This window comes from Sminthopsis crassicaudata, chromosome 2 (assembly GCF_048593235.1).
Source record: "Sminthopsis crassicaudata isolate SCR6 chromosome 2, ASM4859323v1, whole genome shotgun sequence".
Classification (NCBI taxonomy): domain Eukaryota; kingdom Metazoa; phylum Chordata; class Mammalia; order Dasyuromorphia; family Dasyuridae; genus Sminthopsis; species Sminthopsis crassicaudata.
Window position 1 is genome coordinate 350,404,885 of NC_133618.1, and position 20,096 is coordinate 350,424,980.

Genomic DNA, 20,096 nt, shown 5'->3' on the forward strand with positions numbered 1-20,096 from the left:
TCTATCTTCAGTCACCTTTTCATTCCACGCTCAATCCTCTCACATCTCCCTATTCCCCATTCTTAGCTGAGGACTCTGATTTACACACTCTTCCAAAAGTATCACCCTCAATAATGTTCCTAACACACAATTCTCAATTCCTTATTTTCTCATTGCCCCAAGCCTGTTCTCCTCCCCACCCCTATTTTCCACTGTATAGTGAAACAAACTATAATGTTTAACTCTAGCAATCTGGAGAAAAGGTATTTATATTATTATTGTTTAGCTTCCCTGGCTGCTTTTCAAGAGTCATCTCAAATGCCATCTTGTGTTTCTCTCCATTCATCTCCAAATGTATTTTCCCTCTAAGATTAAATTCCATTTACACTGTATGTAGCTTATATTTACAACTATTTGCATGGCTTGTTTTAAGTTTCAACTAAAATCCCATCTTTTACAGGTAGTCTTCTTCAACTACTCAATTCTAATACTTTTCCTCTAATAATTATATTTTGTTTATCTTGGATATGCTTTCTATATGTTTGCAATTGTCCTTCCATTAGAATGTGACCAGGGATCCCCCCCAGTAGTTTGTGGGAGTAGGAGTTATCTTTTGCCTCTTTTTGTATCCCCTGTGCATAGCATATTGCTTGGCACATAGGAGTAGATTTTAAAAAAAAATTTAATTATAGTTTTTATTTACCAGATATATGCATGGGCAATTTACAGCACTGGCAATTGCCAAACCTTTTGTTCCAATTTTTCCTCTCCTTCCCCACCTCCCCCCAGATGGCAGGTTGACCAATACATGTTAAATATGTTAAAGTATAAATTAAGTACAATATATGTATAGTTGTCCAAACAGTTGTTTTGCTGTACAAAAAGAATAGGACTTTGAGATAGTGTACAATTAGCCTGTGAAGGAAATAAAAAATGCAGGTGGACAAAAATAGAGGGATTGGGAATTCTGTGTAGCCATTCATAGTCATCTCCCAGAGTTCTTTTGCTGGGTGTAGCTGTTTCCAGTTTATTACTGCTCTATTGGAACTGATTTGGTTCATCTCATTGTTGAAGATGGCCACATCCATCAGAATTGATCTTCATATAATATTGTTGTTGAAGTATATAATGATCCCTTGGTCTTGCTCATTTCACTCTGCATCAGTTCATGTAAGTAGGAATAGATTCTTAATAAATATTTTTTGATTGATTGGTATTAATTGGTTAATGTCATCTTTCCCATTAGAATGTTTACTCCAAGAAAGAAGGAATCATATTTTTGCCTTTTATTGATACTCAGCACAGTGCTTGATATATAATCAAGTCAGTTACAAATGTTGATGGACTAATTTGAATTATGTCAAGTGGATATTTAGTATTTATAGAGCAAAATGATTATTTTCTTTGACCAAACAGGAAATTCTTTACCAAATGCATCATCTTGGAGCACCTATTCCTTTTCACTTCACATCCTCATCCAAGTTTTTATCCTAAGATCTGTGATGGTGGAAGGTACTCCAAATACCAACATAAATTATGGATAGACTCATCAAATACGAAACTTACAAAATATGACATCAATAAGAAATAAAACACATTTCTATGATAAAATACTGAAAAGGTTGATCAATAGCAGTGTGTAGTGAGGCAAAGTCCTATGCTAGCATTATGAAGGAAAAGAATTTGAAATATAGACTATTCAGCTATAGTAGAATGATAAATAATCGAGGAATGCAAAAAAGAAAAAGAAAAAAAAAGTGCTTTTCTTTTGCAAGTTTTCCTCATCTTGCTCTACTCCAAAACTACTTTCTTACTCTTTAAAACATTTTATATTGGTCAAATTGATGAAAGTTTTAAAACTCCATCATAAGCTGCTTTATTTGGGAAAGGGGTAGGAGTATTTGTTGTTTTTCAAAATAAGAGTCTTGCTGTCCAAAAAAATCAAAATAGCCAAATGGTTCACAGTTTTTTAGAATTCATACAGGTATTTCTTGTTTATACAGAATAGGTGAATTTTTACTTTTTATGGATAATCGTTCTTTATTTTTTCAAATGCCATCCCAAAGCTAAAGAGGTTTCAGTAGCAACAGAGATTATGTAAACTCATTGCTTTGGAAATGAGGCTTGATAAAACAAAATGGGAACACAATAAGAATTAATACTGAAACATGTTTACTTCATTCACCAATTTCTATAGGGAAACAGGATAGACAGAAAATAGACCAGAAGATGCAAAATAGTTTCAAATAGTTTTAGTTGGATGTCTAGATCAACAGTTAAGTGTCCAGTGAGATTCAGGAGCTGAAATGTTCAGTTTAGATTGCAAACTCCTTGAAGGTAGAGACTATTTTTGGACTCTTTTGGTATCCCCAGAGTTTAGCACAGTGCCTCACACATAGTAGTCAATGTTTACTGAATAGAATCAAAGTAACCATCACAGAGATGCCTGAAATGATTGCCAGTTCACATTGGAGGAGAAATTTCAGCACTATGAGGTTCATGTCTAATTTTTTATGGAGAACAGGAACTCAAAATTCTTCTCTTAGTAACTTATCTTAGTATTGAATTAATACCCACTGTCCTTAAAGCATTTTATTTTTAAAGTAAATTCTCTGCATCTGGAGACAGTATTGCACATTCAGGTAGTTGGGCTAAAGACCTGGTGAAAAAGTTCCATGATTTTTAAGGGTCACTAAAATGCAAACAGATTGGAGAACTGGGTTTGTCTTTTTTTTTTTTCAGTATTGGTCCTAAGACACTGTCCGAAAAACAACTAGTTTTACAAAATTGTAGCTTCTGGGAAAGAGGGTAGATAAGATTTCTGTGGAAATAACAAGTTGTCAAAGCTATTCTTTGCTATTTTAATTTTAAAGATGTGATATTAGGTAGGAATGTAACAAACTTTTCTTTTGTTAAATGTTTCCCCAAAAGGAGGAAACCAAAGCTAAAAATAACATTATGCCAGCTGTTAGTAATAATTCTTCAAAGGAAGCAAAATAACTATTTTGTATGCTATAACATTAAAAACCAAATTTAGGATTAGTGCAACAGAATTATTCAGTCACATGCAGCTCCTGCTGGATATTTGGGATGGAACAATTTTCCATGCCATAAAAAGTCTGTTGAGGAAACAGAAAATAATTGTGCTTGAAATTTAGAAAGGATCCCTAATCCAACTCTTAAAATGTCTAAAATTGCCAGAGAATTCTGAGATATAGATCACACACATCTTTTTTCCCTCACTGTTAAATGCTTCTCTATAAGGGCCATTTCTTTCTCCCCACCTTGAATAAGGGGATTACTGTAGGAGGAGGGGGTTTTCTGGAAACCAGTTAGGTTTTATCCAATAAATCCAATCAGTAGTGGTTTCCATCCTATTGACTAGAATGTGGCCAAGTAAGCTGTTATTTCAAGGAAAAAGGGAAGCATCACGTAAACTAAATTTATATCTTTGATTTATATATATATATATCATTATATATATATATAATATATATATCATCATATATATATAATATATATATATTATCATATATATATATTTATATATATGATAAATTTATATCTTATATCTATGTTGGAGGCCAAGGCTAGCTATTATCACTATCATCACCACCACCACTTCATCATCATCATCTCATTCCTCTCTTTTTTGATGGAGTTCATATAGAAATAATCCTGGTACAAGTCATTAACTTATTCTTGTGGACTGAATGTTCTAAGGATTACTCTCTTTCTCCCTCTTTCTCTCTCCCTCTCATTCTTTCTTCTCCTCTCTCTTTCTCTCTCCATATAGTTGAATAAAAGCATTGGAATATAAATTCATCTTGGCTTATTATCATGGACATCAGCCCAAGAAAGAGTGAGCTAGTTATATGTAATTCTAGTTCTAAGATCGTGTTATGTTAGATTTTTAGTAGGTGCCAAATTTTTATAGACTATTAGAAAGGATCTATCATTTCCTTGCATAAAATAAAATAATGGATCATTAAATCCATACTCCTAACCAATAACATTTCTATAATTTCTAGTGGCAAAGATCTAGCCATTAATTGTTATTTTAAAAAACCTCATTTTTCACAAATATATTTGTGTAACTCATCCATTTATTCAATTTTTCTTTGTCAACATATCATTGGTTGAGTTTTGGGGGGACTCCTGGATGTCCTTGTGGTTCTGTTCTTTGATCTTCACTATGGTCAACCAATTCCAAAGGTATGTTACCTGTTGAACTCAGTGACATGATGTCTAATTGCTCTAAAAGTATTGTAGTAATGGGATGGGCCTCAAGTACAGTACTACTAGAAATTAATAGTGAAGGCACTTAATAGCTCTATGATGTTAAGAAAATCATTTGACCTATCTGAGATTCTTTTCTTATTGATAAAATGGAGAGTGGTGGATTAGAAAATTTACAAACCAGAACAAGAATTCTTAAACTTTTTGGTTGTCATGGACTCATTGGACGGTTTGATGAATCTGAAGGACTCCTCAGAATTTGATGTTTTCAGGTGTGCCTGCCTTTTTATGATCCCATTTCTTTTTTCCTTTTTGGCAAAGATACTATAGTGATTTGTTATTTCCTTTCTAGTTTGTTTTATAGATGAGGAACTGAGGTAAACAGGGTTAAGTGACTTGCCCAGATTTATATAGTTAGCACATATCTGAGGCTGGATTTGAACTTGGGTCCTCCTGACTCTAGGCCATTGTTTCTATCCATTGTGTAGGCCTCCACCTGCCCCCCTCTTCAGCATTATTATTTTTAAATTCATAATTGAAAGAAATCTTAAATTTTAGTTAGAGGTTATTAAGTGAAAATCAAAATATACTTTTTTTTCCCCTACCCAATTTCACGGAGCATCTGAAATCTATCTCTAAACTCCAGATTAAGAGACTTGTCAAGTAGAGAATTTTAATGGGAGTTTTTATTATAGGAATATTTTGAGGCCTGGAAGGGGCATAGATTCTACAGTACTAGATACATAGATACTTTGTCTTGCCAACAAAACAAAAATATTATTGAAAAATTATAACTCCATAATAAAATGCAGTCTTGGATGCAGCCATTCACCTATGATAAAACCTAGGTAGACTAGTCCTCAAATAACAGATACTGAAAGCCTTTTTCCATTTAGGGAAGCCAGTATATATCATTGTGATAGCATCTTTTCTCAGAGGAGAAGCAGCAACAATATCAACTTGTGAAGATCAAATATATCAAAGATAGGAAAAATATAAAAGCAATGGACAGGAAAACAACTTGGAAATTCAAATGACTTGTAGACTAAGTTTTCAGTTTTTGCCAAAAGACTAGATTTTTTTTTATTACTTTATAATTTTTTATTTTTCACATGAGATCATAAGGGCAATTACCTGAATTCCTTTATCCTACAGTGAAATCAGTTACATTTGGTTTGGATTATATATATAGCTATATATCTATCTATATGTATATGTATAAAAGTACAAATGTAGTTTGGTCTTAATGTTGGATTCTCAGCTTCTGTTTGTTGCTAATGAGGAATTTTATTAAATGATCCCAATATAATAATATAGCAATTGCCAAAAATCAACCCCACTGCTTTTTGAAGGCAGTTATACAAAGATGAAAACTTCCTCATCCAAAAAAATGTTCCTGACATACATTATTTTTTAGTATATGTGATCATATATCTGATATATTTGATTCTCACAAGTATAATTATTTTAATTTTACAAATGAGGAAATTGAGGCATGGAAAGGTCCTTTTCAATAGAAAGGATTGCTCAAAGGCATAAAGCTGAGATTTGAACTTAGGTCTTCTGATGACAACTTTAATGCTCTTTCAATCTCCCTGCAGATATTCTAATTTAAGTCATGGAAATTGTAGACCTTGCTGAAAGTAAAATGAGCAATTTTCTGGCAGTTTATTTTTCATTTTAGAAATTGCTCAAGATAACATTTTGTACTTTGGTGTTGATCAAACCTGAATTTTTTCATGCCTTAGTTAAAATGGTTTCAAGAGAGATATTATATGAAGATATTATGAAAATTTTAAGATACTTTGTATGTTAATATACAGGGCACAATATTGTCATAAGGTATTACTTTTTTGTATTGTTTTATGCATATTTATAAACATGTCAATTATTATTAACTATTAATTCCCCCTCCCCCCCAGGCTGGGGTTAAGTGACTTGCCCAGGGTCACACAGCTAGGAAGTGTTAAGTGTGTGAGACCAGATTTGAACTCGGGTCCTCCTGAATTCAAGGCTGGTGCTCCATCCACTGCGCCACCTAGCTGCCCCATTAACTATTAATCTTTAAAGTAAGAATATATACATTAGCAAATAAAATACTGGATTTAAACAGAATCTAGAGCTAACTTCTTTGAGACTCTGTTTCCTCAAAGATCAAGTGAGAAATTGAATTAAATATAACCTTATAGGGGTCTGGCTCCATCCTGTTCTAAACACTATGATTATCTCAAGGAATCACTTATTTACTGATTCAGAAATGTCATTTAAGCTCCATTTGCTTCAGTTTCCTCATCTGTAAAATGAATGTAAGAATTGCCCCTACCTTGCAGGGCTATTTAAATGAGATAACTGCAAAGTGCTTAGTACAATATATAAATGTTAATTGTTATTGTTAAAATGTTTCCAACCCCAGGATCCTCAATATCAAGTAAGAAACTAGAACCAAAAGGAAGAACTGGATCTCTAATTGAAAAAGGTTGTGGTCCCTTTAAGAAACTATATTTCCTATTTATCTGTGGTCCCTTTCAGAGTCTTCAACCATTCCTGGGGAAGACATATCCTCCCCAGATAAATTATCTTTCCAGGATGCCAGGGCCTTTGATTCAATTAGAAATCCTGGTCAAAAAGCACCTCTTTGAAGTGTTGTTAATTCCAATAGGAGATCTGGGCTGTTCTAGTCCCAATTGGGTCTGAACTGCTTGGGCTGTCCCAGCCCTGACTAAGAGCCAATATAATAGCTGAGCCAGATAACTCACTCAGCTATTAGGACCCTTCTGCCACTGAGAACTGCATTCTCTCAGTACAAAACTCCATTTTCCAATAGATCTGCCACTATAGAAGTCAGTCTCTTGGTAAACTGATTTCTATCCAACAATAAACTTTAATTTTGCAACTAATAATTCGGGAATTAGTGAATTCTTTTATTCCTAAAACCAGTGGCCAATTTAAAGGGTATTCTTAGCAACTTTCGTATTGCCACTAACCTCTAGACCACCAGGAATCTAGACCACTCACATATCATAAATCCATTAAATCACTGGTACATGATTTTCTTGTAAAAGAAATTATGAAAATGGTCTTAGGAGAATGAAAATGAATGAAAATTGAAGAGTTTATTAAAGTTACTCTAAAAACTGGTTAATAGTAATCACAGATAAGAACAAAAAAAAGCAGGTTTGATAATTTATTTTTTACTTAAAAAAAAAAAAAGAATTTGGTTTGGGTTGTTTTGTCTGATCCTTCTAAATGATTACCAATCATCCATATAATCCTCTAGGCAAATAACTTTAATGTGAAAAGCAAAATAAAAGAACATAAGGAAGGAAGGGAGAGAGAGAAAGAGGGAGAGAGGAGCTGAAAGAAGGAGAGAGAGAGAGAGAGAGAGAGAGAGAGAGAGAGAGAGAGAGAGAGAGAGAGAGAGAGAGAGAGAGAGAGAGGAAGGAAAAGGGAAGGAAGAGGGAGGGAGGAGGAGGAGGGAGAGAGAGAAGGAAGAAAGGAAGGAGGGAGAAGGAGGAAAAGAGGAAGAGAAAGGGGAGGAAGGGAGAGAAGAAGAAAAATATGAGAAGGAGAAGATAGAAGGATAGAGAGAGAGAGAAGAGGAGGGAAGGAAAAAAGGGAGGGAGAGAGAGAAGAGAGGAAGGAAGGAAGAAAGAAAAGAAAAAGCAACTTTCCTAGAGTCTCCTCCAGCCCTCTAAATGAATGGGTGTTATGTTTCTCCTGACAGACATGTCTGCCTTACATATTTTATTGTATACTTCAAGATAGAAAAAACAAAACAAAAAAACAACTCCCCCCAAACAAGAACAACAACAACAAAATTGGGAATGGTTTGTAGATAACTATGAATGTAGTAGCATAGGTGTGGGATTCCACTTTTCCTAATAGAGTTCCTTTCTGGCACCAAATGCTCATATGTGCTCATATTAAGATGCATTTCTTTCAGAGAAAAAGAAGAAAAAGTATGAAAATGAGGAAGAAAAGAGGAGGAGGATGAGGAAAAAGAGAAAGAAGAAAAGGAAGAAGAGAATAAGAAAAGGAAAAGGAAGAAGATGAAGATTATAGTCAGTGAAAAATAAAAATTCTCAATTCAGAAAAAAAAAAAACTTAGCTGTCAAAAACACAAGAGACTTCAATTCTATTTTTGACCACTCTAGCCTAGAATTCAAATCTCAACTCATTCTTTTCTTGTTTAAAAGGAAAAGGAGTTTTCTAGATCCTCTGAGATTTCACATAATTCAAATATTTCTTCATACCTCCAAATAGGTATGAATGACCAGAAAAGGATCTGAATCTTAGATTAGAGTTCAATTCTTAGCAGCAATCTGCTTTTTCCCTTTCAGAGAAGTCATCTACTCAAATTTTACCTCCTTTCAGGTGGTTGTTCTGATTCTTATCCCTGGCTTCTTTTCTGAGGAGGTGCAGTTGCCTATTTCTAATGATTTATCTTAGTTTATTTCTATTTCACTACAACTTTAATTATCTCAAAACTTCAAATTCACAAAACAAAATTCATCATTTCTTTCCCCTGCAGCCAGCTTTCTTCTCTCAAACTTTTCTTCTTTGTCAATGACATCCTAGTCACCCAGATTTGAAATGATCATTCGTGATCTCTTGATGAGGAAAATATTTTTCATTTAGCCCCTCTACTTCATTCCCTATACCTAATTATCAACTTATATAAACCTTCATTTGAACCTCTTATGTACTTGATAAGATATGTGAATGAATGAATGAGCTTCTTTCTGCTGGAGAGCACTATCAGAAATAAAAGAATTTGGTAACCTCCAAAGGCTGTGGCAAAAAAGAGGAGGTTTTATTTTTACACTAAGAAGCTTTGCCCTTAGTGGGCCTATTTCTTTCTTTCTTTTCTTTTCTTTTTTTTTTTTTTCCTGAGGCTGAGATTAAGTGACTTGCCCAGGGTCACACAGCTAGGAAGTGTTAAGATGTTAAGTGGCTGAGATCACATTTGAACCCCGGGTCCTCCTGAATTCAGGGCTGGTGCTCTATTCACTGCGCCACCTAGCTGCCCCCGCGGGCCTATTTCTTAATGAAGAAATATTTTTGCATAGAATGACTGACAAAGATCCACTTTAAGAGCAAACCCACTTTAAGACCCACTAAAGCAAATTAAGGCACTTTGAATTGATAATCAGACCAGGATTTCTCAACTGAATGAAAATTTAGTATTTCCTGAATGAGGATGTGACTTCCCAAAAGATAAATGGGAGTTAATTTGCCCTTGAATAATGTTGCTTGTCTCATCCTGGGAGGATGGACCTCTCTGACCCTGGAGTCTGGGAAACCCTGATCTCTTCTTTGCAAATCAAAGGGGACATGGTTTCAGTGATTATTTTACACAATTTTTACAAAGTTCACTTGCATCATACTTATCATATATAATTTTGCAATCCAGATATATCAATATATGCCACATTACCCCACTACTAGACCAAAAAAACCTCCCCAAAACCAACCAACCAACCAACCAACCAACCAAAAAAAAAAAAAAAAAAAAAAACACAAAAAACCAAAAAAAACAATGCAGCTAGGTGATGCAGTGAATGGAGTGCTGCATCTGGAATAGAAGACATTTGCCTGAGTTCAAATCTGGCCTCCGACACTTCCTAGCTGTTACCTCAGTTTCCTCATCTATAAATGAGATGAATTGGAGATGAAAATAACAAGACACTCTACTATCTTTGCCGAGAAAACTCCAAATAAGGTCACAAGAATTCTGACATGACTGGGGAGAAAAAAAAAAGACTGAACAAGACAAAACTTTCAGCTCCATCTGAAATATTAGTAATGCTCCCAGTGATTAGTATAGTGAAGAGGCACACAGTAAGTACTTAAATAAAAGTTTGCTGAATTAAGCTGACTCATCAACTTTATCCATTCTTAAACGTTTTTTCATGAATCTTCCTTCTCTTAGACATCTGAGAGCTGTGAATACAGTGCTAACTAGACAAAGACTCTGAAATCTAGTTTCTAAACGTGATTCTTCTGTCTGACCTTAAGCAAGACATTTGATCTTGATGATCCTCAGGCTTCTTATCTGCATCAGGAATGACTGATTATTACCTCATTTAAATCTTACAACAACTGTTTAAATTCAGGGTGTGCAGGTATTATTATTCTCATCTACATGAAGTCTCATGCCTCACACTCTTAAGAGTCCATTTGCCATTCTAGAATATTACCTCTTGCCTGGATTATGCACAGTTTCCTAGCTGACTTCCCTAAATCTATTCTCTCTTTGCTGCAATTCATACTGCTAATATCCCTTAGAAACAGCTTTCATCATATGTCAGCTCTCAATTAAAAAAAAAAAAGTTAAATATTTTATTATTACTAATAATGGGGTAATACTAAACTCTTTAGCTTGGTATTCAAAGCTTTTTTGAATCAGGATTTAACCTATTTCCTATCCTTATTGCCTCTACTGTTCCATTATGCTTCATCTTATATTTTGACCTCATATTTCTTTAGAGGAAACTGTTTAGAGACAACCTTGGGTGTTACTTTAAAAATTTTTAAGAGAGCCCTAACTTGAAAAGGATACAATCCACAAATTGTTTTTGGAAGGGAGAATGTGCAGAAGAGAATTTCCTTATTTAGGATCATATGAGAGAATATTTGTAAAGCTCTTTTACAAAACTTAAAAGTTCTATATAAGTTCAAATTATTTAATGTTAACTAGCTCTTATAATATATTTGCATCTTTATATGTAATGGTGCTTTAGGAAGTTTGATAAGTACCTTTCAACAGCAAGAGTTTAGCAGTCTTAGAATAAAATAACTGACATGTAAAATTTATTAAATGCTAGACATGCAATATCTCATTTAAATCTTACAACAACTGTTTAAATTCAGGGTGTGCTCGTATTATTATTCTCATCTTTATTCAGGCTGTTATACACATTCAACCCCAATAAATCACATATGTTTTTAATGGCACGCCTACATTCTCTGCTAAGGTGAATCTTAAATATCAGCTCTGCTGAAATTCAGCCTTCACCAGTCTTCAATGAATTACTTAAGCCCACAGGTCTCTCTCTAGCCTCTGTTCTCACAACATTTACTTTGGCACTAAACCATTACAATGTCTTTTGACATCTGGTAGTATTGTTGCCTTATATTATATAACCCATTCCTTTATTTATGTACTTTATTTATGTATCTCCAAACTATTTTTAACTTCTCGGAGGGTAGGCAAAATGTGTTACACCACATCTTTTTATCACCACATATTAGGTGCTCACGAAATATTCAACTAATGAATGAATGAATGGAGAGCCAACACAGGGTAAAAAGGAAATATGGCAGAGTCCCAATGTCAGAGCATAACAACTAGAAAAATAAACTACTAGTAGAAAGAATTAATATAGTAAAAGGAAAATACTTTTAACCTAGTGTCAGTGCATCTAACATTGAAAAATATAGGATGAACATTTGGCCCTAAAGCTTTTTACTATAGTCATTTTGCTTTTTGTGCTGACAATATACTTTTACATTTGAAAAAGATGAGAACCAAAATGTAAATCTTCAATATCACATGAAAGATATTAGGGGCATTAATACATTATCTAGTGAATATCAACTAAATTATTACATTACTATAACATCCCTGGGGAAGATAATTTTACAAATAGCATCTTGGAATCAATTTTGACCATTAGAAGAATGTCTTCAGAGAATACACACACATAGATGCACTTTCTGTGTCACACTGTCCTATACATAATAAAATAACAAGATAACTAAAAAATAATTTTCTAACCTATTAATGTCACAATGATTTAAATTTTTAACTATCATTTATGCCTCTTTTCCTGTTTTCAGCCAAGTCTGCATGTTTGGATTATATACATTTGTGCAATGTTTATAATTATTGTAAGATATAGCTACCATAAATCTTTTTAGCAGATATAAGCAATACTATTTGCCCAAATCTAAATTCAGTTGTTACCCCTTCATATGGAGGTGATTCTCTGGGTCACAAACTGTGGCAAAAACAGTTTAGGAGAGTCATGATGGTGGATAAGTGGCAGTTTTGTCAGTAAAGGGGCCAGTCCATCCAATCTCTGGAGAATCTTAACTCTTGGTTCTGTTGGATTGGGAAAGAGGGACACCATAGCAACAGAACTTTAGGAATGACTGTATGGGTATAATTGTATAGTACATTTTCAGAGGGCTGGGTGGCCCAGCATTAAAGGAGATCTTGTTGGAAGGAAGTTTGTTTTCCATAAGAGGAAGTCTTCTCCTTCAGGGAGGAAACCTGCCTCCTCCATCTTCAGCACCCATGTTACATGCTATATAGTAAAACCGTCTTTGCTTTGCAGTTCTGCTTTAAGCTGAGTTCTTGAAGGGAATAGTGTGTCCAGAGCTCTGAAAAGTCTAATACCACTGGAAAGGCTAAACAAAAGCCCAGCACAATAGATTTTTCATCTGTCCTAAGAGAATCAAACTATTTATTTTTCTAAAAAACTCAACTAGAAGGTGAGTCAGCTGGTAATGATTTTTCTTCTCCACAAGTTATCTAAATTCTATAGAGAATGCAAAGAGCTTTTTCCTGGAGCAGCAAAATTAGAATTTCTGTATTATTATGTTGTGCCACAGTTCTCTTTTCTTGTCCTGACTCAGTTTCCCTGAATTGTTCTGCCTCAGTTCCTAATTATTCTGTTCAATCCTGCAACACCATCCCTTCCTCCTAATCATGATGATCCAAACAAGGAGAAAGACCTTCTATCTTAGGCATCATCAGAATGTTGGGTGCCTCTTCCCATTCTGTAATCTCAATTTATCAGAATGCCTCCCCCCACTCTTTCAGAACCGGATTGTTAGTCCCATGGTTCCTGCTCTCAGTACTCTGACTCTGCCCCTGCCTCGGTCTACCTCTATAGCTGAGCCACATATATATATGTCATTGAGAACTCACATTGTTTGCTGGATTCTTGGAGACAATAGTCTCATTCAGCTCTGGGACCAAACCATGAATCCATATGGTCCCAGTAAATTTCTCTCTTTCAAATAAAATATTAAAAAAACCTCTAATCTTTATTTTGCCTAGTTTCTCTGGCATTACTATTTGTCATTATTGTTGTCACAATGTCTATGAATGAAAGTCTTTGGAGAAGGTGATGATGGGAAGCTTTCTGGGGTGTGTGGGCTGCCCAAGGATAAGATTACAAGTTCTACTGCTAGTCTTTTTATTTTCTGAAAAGGCAAAATAATCATATTCTCTATTAAGGCTACTGAATACATATTAGCCCAACAACATATAAGCCCTCAAAAACATCTGGGGAATAATGTGAATTACCTCAAATTTCATTCCCTCAATGTGGTTGGGTGGTCATGACAAAACATCAATCTACTAAAATCTGATAAACCCTTCTCCTGTCAAATCATTCCTAGGTGTTTATTAATTGGAGACAGATATGTGGTGGTGGTTGGTCATCTTTTGTTCTCATGAGGTTCAGAGATGTAGTGACACAAGAAAACTTTGGTTTTGGTATGACTTGTAATACCGCCCCCTTGTCAAGAGAGGAAAGTAGCATAAAACCTTAAATCTTTCATAGCTTTTGATAATTGCTATAGGAATCACAAAATCTCATGGTATAATAAAGGAAGCTCTAATGGACTCTGTTCTCCATTTTGGATGTACCTGATCATATCCTGTTATGCCAGAGCCTCATGAAAACAATGTATGGCTAAATTATTATTGAGTTTGTGAAGAAAAAAGAATTCAATAAAATCTCTTTAGTAAAAGGCATTATAATAACCTAATTTTGACACTATATAATTTAAAAAATCAAAAGAAGCTACAAGAACTCCCAGATTATAGTTATATTGATATAGGACCTGAAAGGCAACCTTGATTATTCTGCTAAATTAGCTATGTCAATTTATATAGTAAAGTTACCATTCTATTGAATGCCAGAGGATTTTTAAAAGGCATTTTTAGAAGACACATTAGTTTAAGCAAACCTTTCAGAAGTTAAGAAGCCTTCAATAACAATTTTAATGCTTTCCTATCTTTTAAATGCTAGTTCTTGCATGTCAACAGGTACATATCATATTACTACAAAAAGCTTTCCTCTTTAAAAAGCTCTTTCTATACAATCAGTGCTATACACACATTCACAGATATTTGGCAACACAGACTGCATAAGGAAGGATAGGAATGGTTATATGTATATATATATATATATATATATATATATATATATATATATATATATATATATATATATATATATATATATATATATATATATATATATATATATATGAGATTTTGTAATACCCAACTCCCACTACTCATAAAATAGGTTAAGAACAAGAAGGGTTTCCACAGCATTCATACCAAGCCACAATAAAAGAAAAATATTTTGAGTTAACAAAATCTGTCTCTCCTACTTTCCAGTAAGGAGGGAAACAGCCTTAGTAACTGGAAATTAATGACAGGAAATTCAGAGGAGGACACAATCCAGGTGTGAAATAAAACAAGAAATGTACAAAGAGCCTGTAAGTCTGGCTGTGTTAATCCATAAGTTAGAAGTTAGGTTGAGATAATAACATGGGAATTCAGTGTCAAAAAAAGTCCAAAATCACCAGGGTGAAAAGTATCTTTCCAAGGTAACTCCTTGTCTGAAAGTTTTTTTTTTTCATTTTTTCATTTTAAAGCTAGTTCTCATCCACTAATCATTTCTAGCAGTTTGGTGTCTTCACACTACAAGAGAGTCAAGATAAGCAAGAGTTATGCAGGTCCCCAGGGCCATTTTTTACAACCAACTTAAAACCATCAGCCCTTTTCTTCTTTAGGTTACAGAATGCAGCTAGTAGATATTTTCAAAGGGAACATGCCACAGCAAATTGCCTAAACCAGACCATGAGAACCAAGATAACAGAATTAAGGGTACTACTCACTTGTGCTGCTGCTGGTAGTCCCAATAGTATTGATTGTGGTGGGGACTGAAGATGAAGAGTAGAGGGGTAGGTGGCCATTCTCACAGCCCAGGTTTTTGTCCTGCCAGTTGGAGGCACTGATGCATATCCCAGAATCCCGAGAGTTCTGCCATCCATTGAGCTTGTCATCAGAGTTTTGTCTTTGGTGATAGTAGTGTGTCTGCCCATAATCCACAGAATCAGACCGACCTCTGTTCTGATTGCTGAAGCTCCCTGATGTTCGGTCCTCTAAGTGATTCAACCACATGGCTAAAGCACTCCGGTCTTCTAGTGAAGTGGCCGGGTGGATCAAAGCATAAGATAGGAGTTGCCTGCTTTCTTCTAAGTGCTGGTTGTGTTCAATGGAGTGAGCCAGGATTTTAGGCAACAGTTTCATGTACTCCACTTTTGCTTCAATGTTTCCTGGCTTCAACAAAGGCAGGTGAGCTAATAAAAGGGAAATCACTTTATCCTTGGATTCCTGCTGCCATTGGTTAATGATTCCTGAAACAGAAAACACAGAAAAATTCCTGGAACAAATATGCCTTTCCTGAAGTATATCAATACTGTCAACACAAAGTTGAAAAGATAATTCCTTTGATTTGGATTCTTAGTCTATAGAACTCATCAATTTTCCCCAAATGAACAAACTACATTGGATTACTAGTCATGGGCTATCAGCTTGACTCTGTAGTGACTAGTAGCAAACATCAAAACACTGAGAAAACCCCCTACCTATCCATGGAGTTACGTGATCCCAACTCTCCACTCCTATAACCCACAGCTATCCAAAAAGAATATACCCAGTACTTGAGGATAATCTAGAAAAAAATTTCTGGTCTTATTTTCTTTTGAAAAGAAGACTAGATGTTCATATAGGTAGGGAGATTTGTGAGTGACAGAGAAGACTAGGAGACCCAGGTAGTACAACAACAGAGTTACTATATAATCAAGTGTTTGAATACAAGGGCACTAGAGCCCAGGTAATAAGTTTACTGTCTTCCACAACTCCCATTGCTACCCTGTTTTTGCCTATGAAACAAATGTGGTTTAAACCCTGACAAAGAAAGATTGAATTGTAAATGCTGATGGACATTCATATATGAAGATGTCATGGGGGAAGGTGGGTGTTTAAATGTTTTGATTAGCTAAATTGTATTTCTCTTTTTAAAAACATTCTTTTGTTATAAAAGATAGTTTCACAGGATAAAAGGATACATTCAGAATTGAAGATGATATAAAACCTATATATATATAATTAAAAATTAATATTAGCTTAAGAGCTTGGCTTTTGTTTAAAATTTGTATTTCACAGCTGGAGATGACTGTCAGAAAAAATAATTGTCCTCTCATATCTCTCCCCACCATTCCTGTGTATAACTAAATCAAAGAAGTGACCTTAAGCCACTAATTCAAGATCAGATTGATTGATGGTACAGTTATTCCAAAGCTACAATAACAAAAACACTTTTGATCAGAGAATCTAAGTAAGCTATTGCCTTCTACCCCAAATTGCAATTTTTTTTCCTTAAAGGAGATATTTTTTTAGCAGAGGGGTAGAACCCAATAGAAGGATACAGGCTTACACAGGCTGTCAGGCCAGTAAATTTTAACAGTCTTTTTACTTGATCTTAGTCTTAGTGCCTTCCCTCTACTTCCACTCCCCAAATTTATCATATATGTGCGTTTAAATACACACACTTATCTTGTATATTATTTCCCTCATAGATAGTAAGCTCTTTGAAAGGACTATTTTCTTTGCCTTTCTTTGTATCCTTATCATTTGGCATAATGCCTAATATATACTAGGTGCTTGATAACTATTGACTGGGCAAGGTAGAATTCAATGTGAAGGAAGGTTAAAAAAAATTGACATAAAAAGCAAAAGGCAACTCTAAATAATAAATATTAAAAACCATTTAAAAGTAGGATGACTGGCTATCCACAGAGATAGTAGTTAAAACTTGTCTTCTAGGGGGCAGTTACGTGGCGCAGTGGATAGAGCACCAGCCCTGAATTTAGGAGGATCCTAGTTCAAATCTGGTCTCAGACACTTAACTCTTCCTAGCTGTGTGACCCTTGGCAAGTCATTTAACCCCAGCCTCAGGGAAAACAAAACAAAATAAACAACAAAAAAAAAAAAACTTGTCTTCTAAAAATACTCAGTAACTTTTGGCAAAGATTCAGTGGCACTATATCAGTCCCACATTTCAGGAAACTGATTCACAAGAAGGGTAATTCTGAAAGATGAAAGAAGCCCATTTTAAGAAGCTAGACATAGATATTTATTTACTTTAAAAGGGGCCTAAAGATTCATAGTAGATCATAGGTTATTCACAAGCTCAATGAGTTAGCAATTATAAAGAAAACTTTACATGATATAGGAAAAAGTAGATCCTTTAACAATAATGAAAAGCCAAAAGAGAAATGTTTTTAAATTTAGGAAGAAGGTCGCTGAACAGAGTTTCTCTAAGGATATTAAAGACAGAAAACATTTGAGGTGTTGTATTTATATGGCATTTTACTTTTGCAAAGTACTTGATAGAACTTCTTTATATTGGACTTAGGAAATATCCAGTCTCTCAGGATTATAAACCATTGGATTGAAATTCCAAGAGAGGTAACAGAACCTTCATCCCCTGCAGGTCTCCAAAAAGAAAGTCAATAGTTATTTTATCATGGCATCCTTTTTGGCAATATGGACCACTTTTTGAAATATAATGCCTTTAAATTTATAAAATGCATAGAATTATAAAGGAAACCAAGTATATTGAAGTATATATCCTTTTCAGGATAAAAATTTCTGGTTTAAAATTTTATTTGTAGGAAAAAGACAAAGGAATGGATTATTTTTGAGATTTCAAACTTCTTTTAACTCTGTGCTTCTAATTTTATCTAGTTTTACTCTTCAGTTTCTTGACACAAGATTAATTGAAGCTAATTTCACTAAAGTATGAGTTTCTATTTGGTAACAAAAAGCAGACTACTTTTAATATAAAAGTGAAAACATACTATCTTGTATAATTATCTGATTTTTAGAACATACAATTTTTACTATTTTAAATGAGTATGCTATGTGATATTTTTTTTATTTTGATATTTTATTATATCCTTGCTTTTCAGTTTAATATTTAATATAAAAGGTTTTTTTAAATAAATTTAAAAAATTCCAACAGCTTTTCTTCAGTAAGTTCTGTAACAATTTGAAGAGTCACGAGGAAAGAAAGTAAGGAGAGAAAAAAGTCTGAATAAAAACCAACTTCCTAGTAAGTTGTCTATCTCCTCTCCAAAATATAAAATTAAAACAATGAAAATTGTAGTAAATAAAATTCAAGAGAAAGGTTTCTATGAATAATTTTTCTTTTTATGTCATTTTTCCTACAACGTGATCATCCTGTACAAGTTAAACATGACTTTTAAAGTCATCTTCTATAAAAAGTCACTCTTCTATAAATTCCCTGTATTATGTTGTGCTTGTTTTTAATTATGAGCTAAAAATAAATAAGAATAACAGATGCTACATACTAAATGCATGCAATCTCTACACAGGAATCAAACTGAGAATCAGAAGAGTAAGTACAATGAAGATGACAGGAAAACAAGAAGCCCCATGGCCTAGTCCTCCTATTTCCACAACTGATAGATGGGTACTGCTTTTTGCATAGAAGAATTCCAGAATGGGAAGGGGATGTCTTTATTGCTACCCTCTTTTTAGATGCAAACCTATCAATAAACCCCTTAAGTTTTTTCCCTTTTCATCCCCCCCTTTTTTCTCATACTATATATGATTTTAATTAATTCTATGATACTATAACCTATTATCTTAAGATCCTTAAGATATGACAAGGACACTTCACCCAACCCTATTCCATGTTTTTTTTTTCTCATCTTTTTCAACCTTAAACTCTGACAAATGAGAGATAAATTACTTCTACCATTCATATTAATAAAATTATTTCTAAAACAAAAGAAAAACTTGAGAAAGCCATTGGTGCACAGAGGATCTTAAATTGAGAAATCCATAATAATTGAGCCCCCAGCATCAGAATAAATGATACTTATCACTTTCACTATACTTATATACCTTTTCATCATAATTTAACACTTACTCCAATGCAATGTGCTGTGTCAAGTATGATTAAGTATCAGAGAATTTTATATTTGAGCCTAGAAGTAATAAAAAGCCAGTAAAATGTAGTTATTAAGTGGGAAAGGTAGAATGATCATATCTGAACTGTAGAAAGATCCTTTGAAAAGTGACAAGAGGATAGGTGGAATGAAGAAAGGCTTGAGGTAGGGTTTATTAAGCAGGTTATTGCATTAGCCCAGGAGTGAGGTAATTAGGTTCTGTATCAAGGTTGCATGAATGGAAAAAAAGGAGGCATGTAAAGGACCATGCCTAAGTGAAGGGGCAAGTCAGTTCTTTGAGAGCCTTCACAGCTGTGAATCCTAAAATCTGAAGGAGTTGCAAAGCAGCCTTTGCTGACATAGATATTCCTTGTGGATTGGGAATGAAATAAATTGAAGGGAAGAGGGAAGAGGTGGAAGAGGAGAGAGGTCAGACAACAGCAATTGCCTCTCAGTGGAGTGCCTCTTAGTCTACTTGCATCATCATCATCCTCTCACATGAAGAGATCCATTCTACAGGTCTGAGTTAGACCTCCAGCAGTTACTGACAGGTAGCTCCAGCATTGCAACAGAGATATATATGAGAGATCTCGCCATAAAGGTAGATAAAACTCAATAACAGATTGGATATGGGAGACAATGGTGGTAAAAATAAGGTTCCCAAAGTTATTACTACATAATTACTTGGGAGAATGGTGAGGCCTTAAAAATAGGGGAGATATTGAAGGGAGAGATAATGAGTTCTCATTTTGGACATGTTGAATTTGAGATGTCTAGGGGGCATCTAGTTTGATACTAAAAAG

At 34.4% G+C, this 20,096-nt stretch overlaps 1 protein-coding gene across 35 annotated transcripts in view; it reads right to left on the reverse strand.

Moving 5' to 3' along the window:
- Positions 1-20,096, reverse strand: part of SAMD4A (sterile alpha motif domain containing 4A) — a 353,526-nt gene that overhangs the window by 168,378 nt on the left and 165,052 nt on the right. For 32 of the 35 annotated variants that reach the window (XR_012486563.1, XR_012486558.1, XR_012486556.1 and 29 more), the window contains one exon: positions 15,148-15,669. The exons of 1 other annotated variant lie outside the window; for it this stretch is intronic. Coding sequence is in view for 20 of the 34 variants with exons in the window: in XM_074290775.1 (XP_074146876.1) it covers positions 15,148-15,669 (522 nt within the window). In the remaining 14 variants the exon portion in view is untranslated. Of the gene's footprint in view, positions 1-12,187; positions 14,342-15,080; positions 15,670-20,096 lie in introns of those variants that run through there. 2 more of the 35 variants (XM_074290788.1, XM_074290789.1) reach the window with 2 other exon arrangements.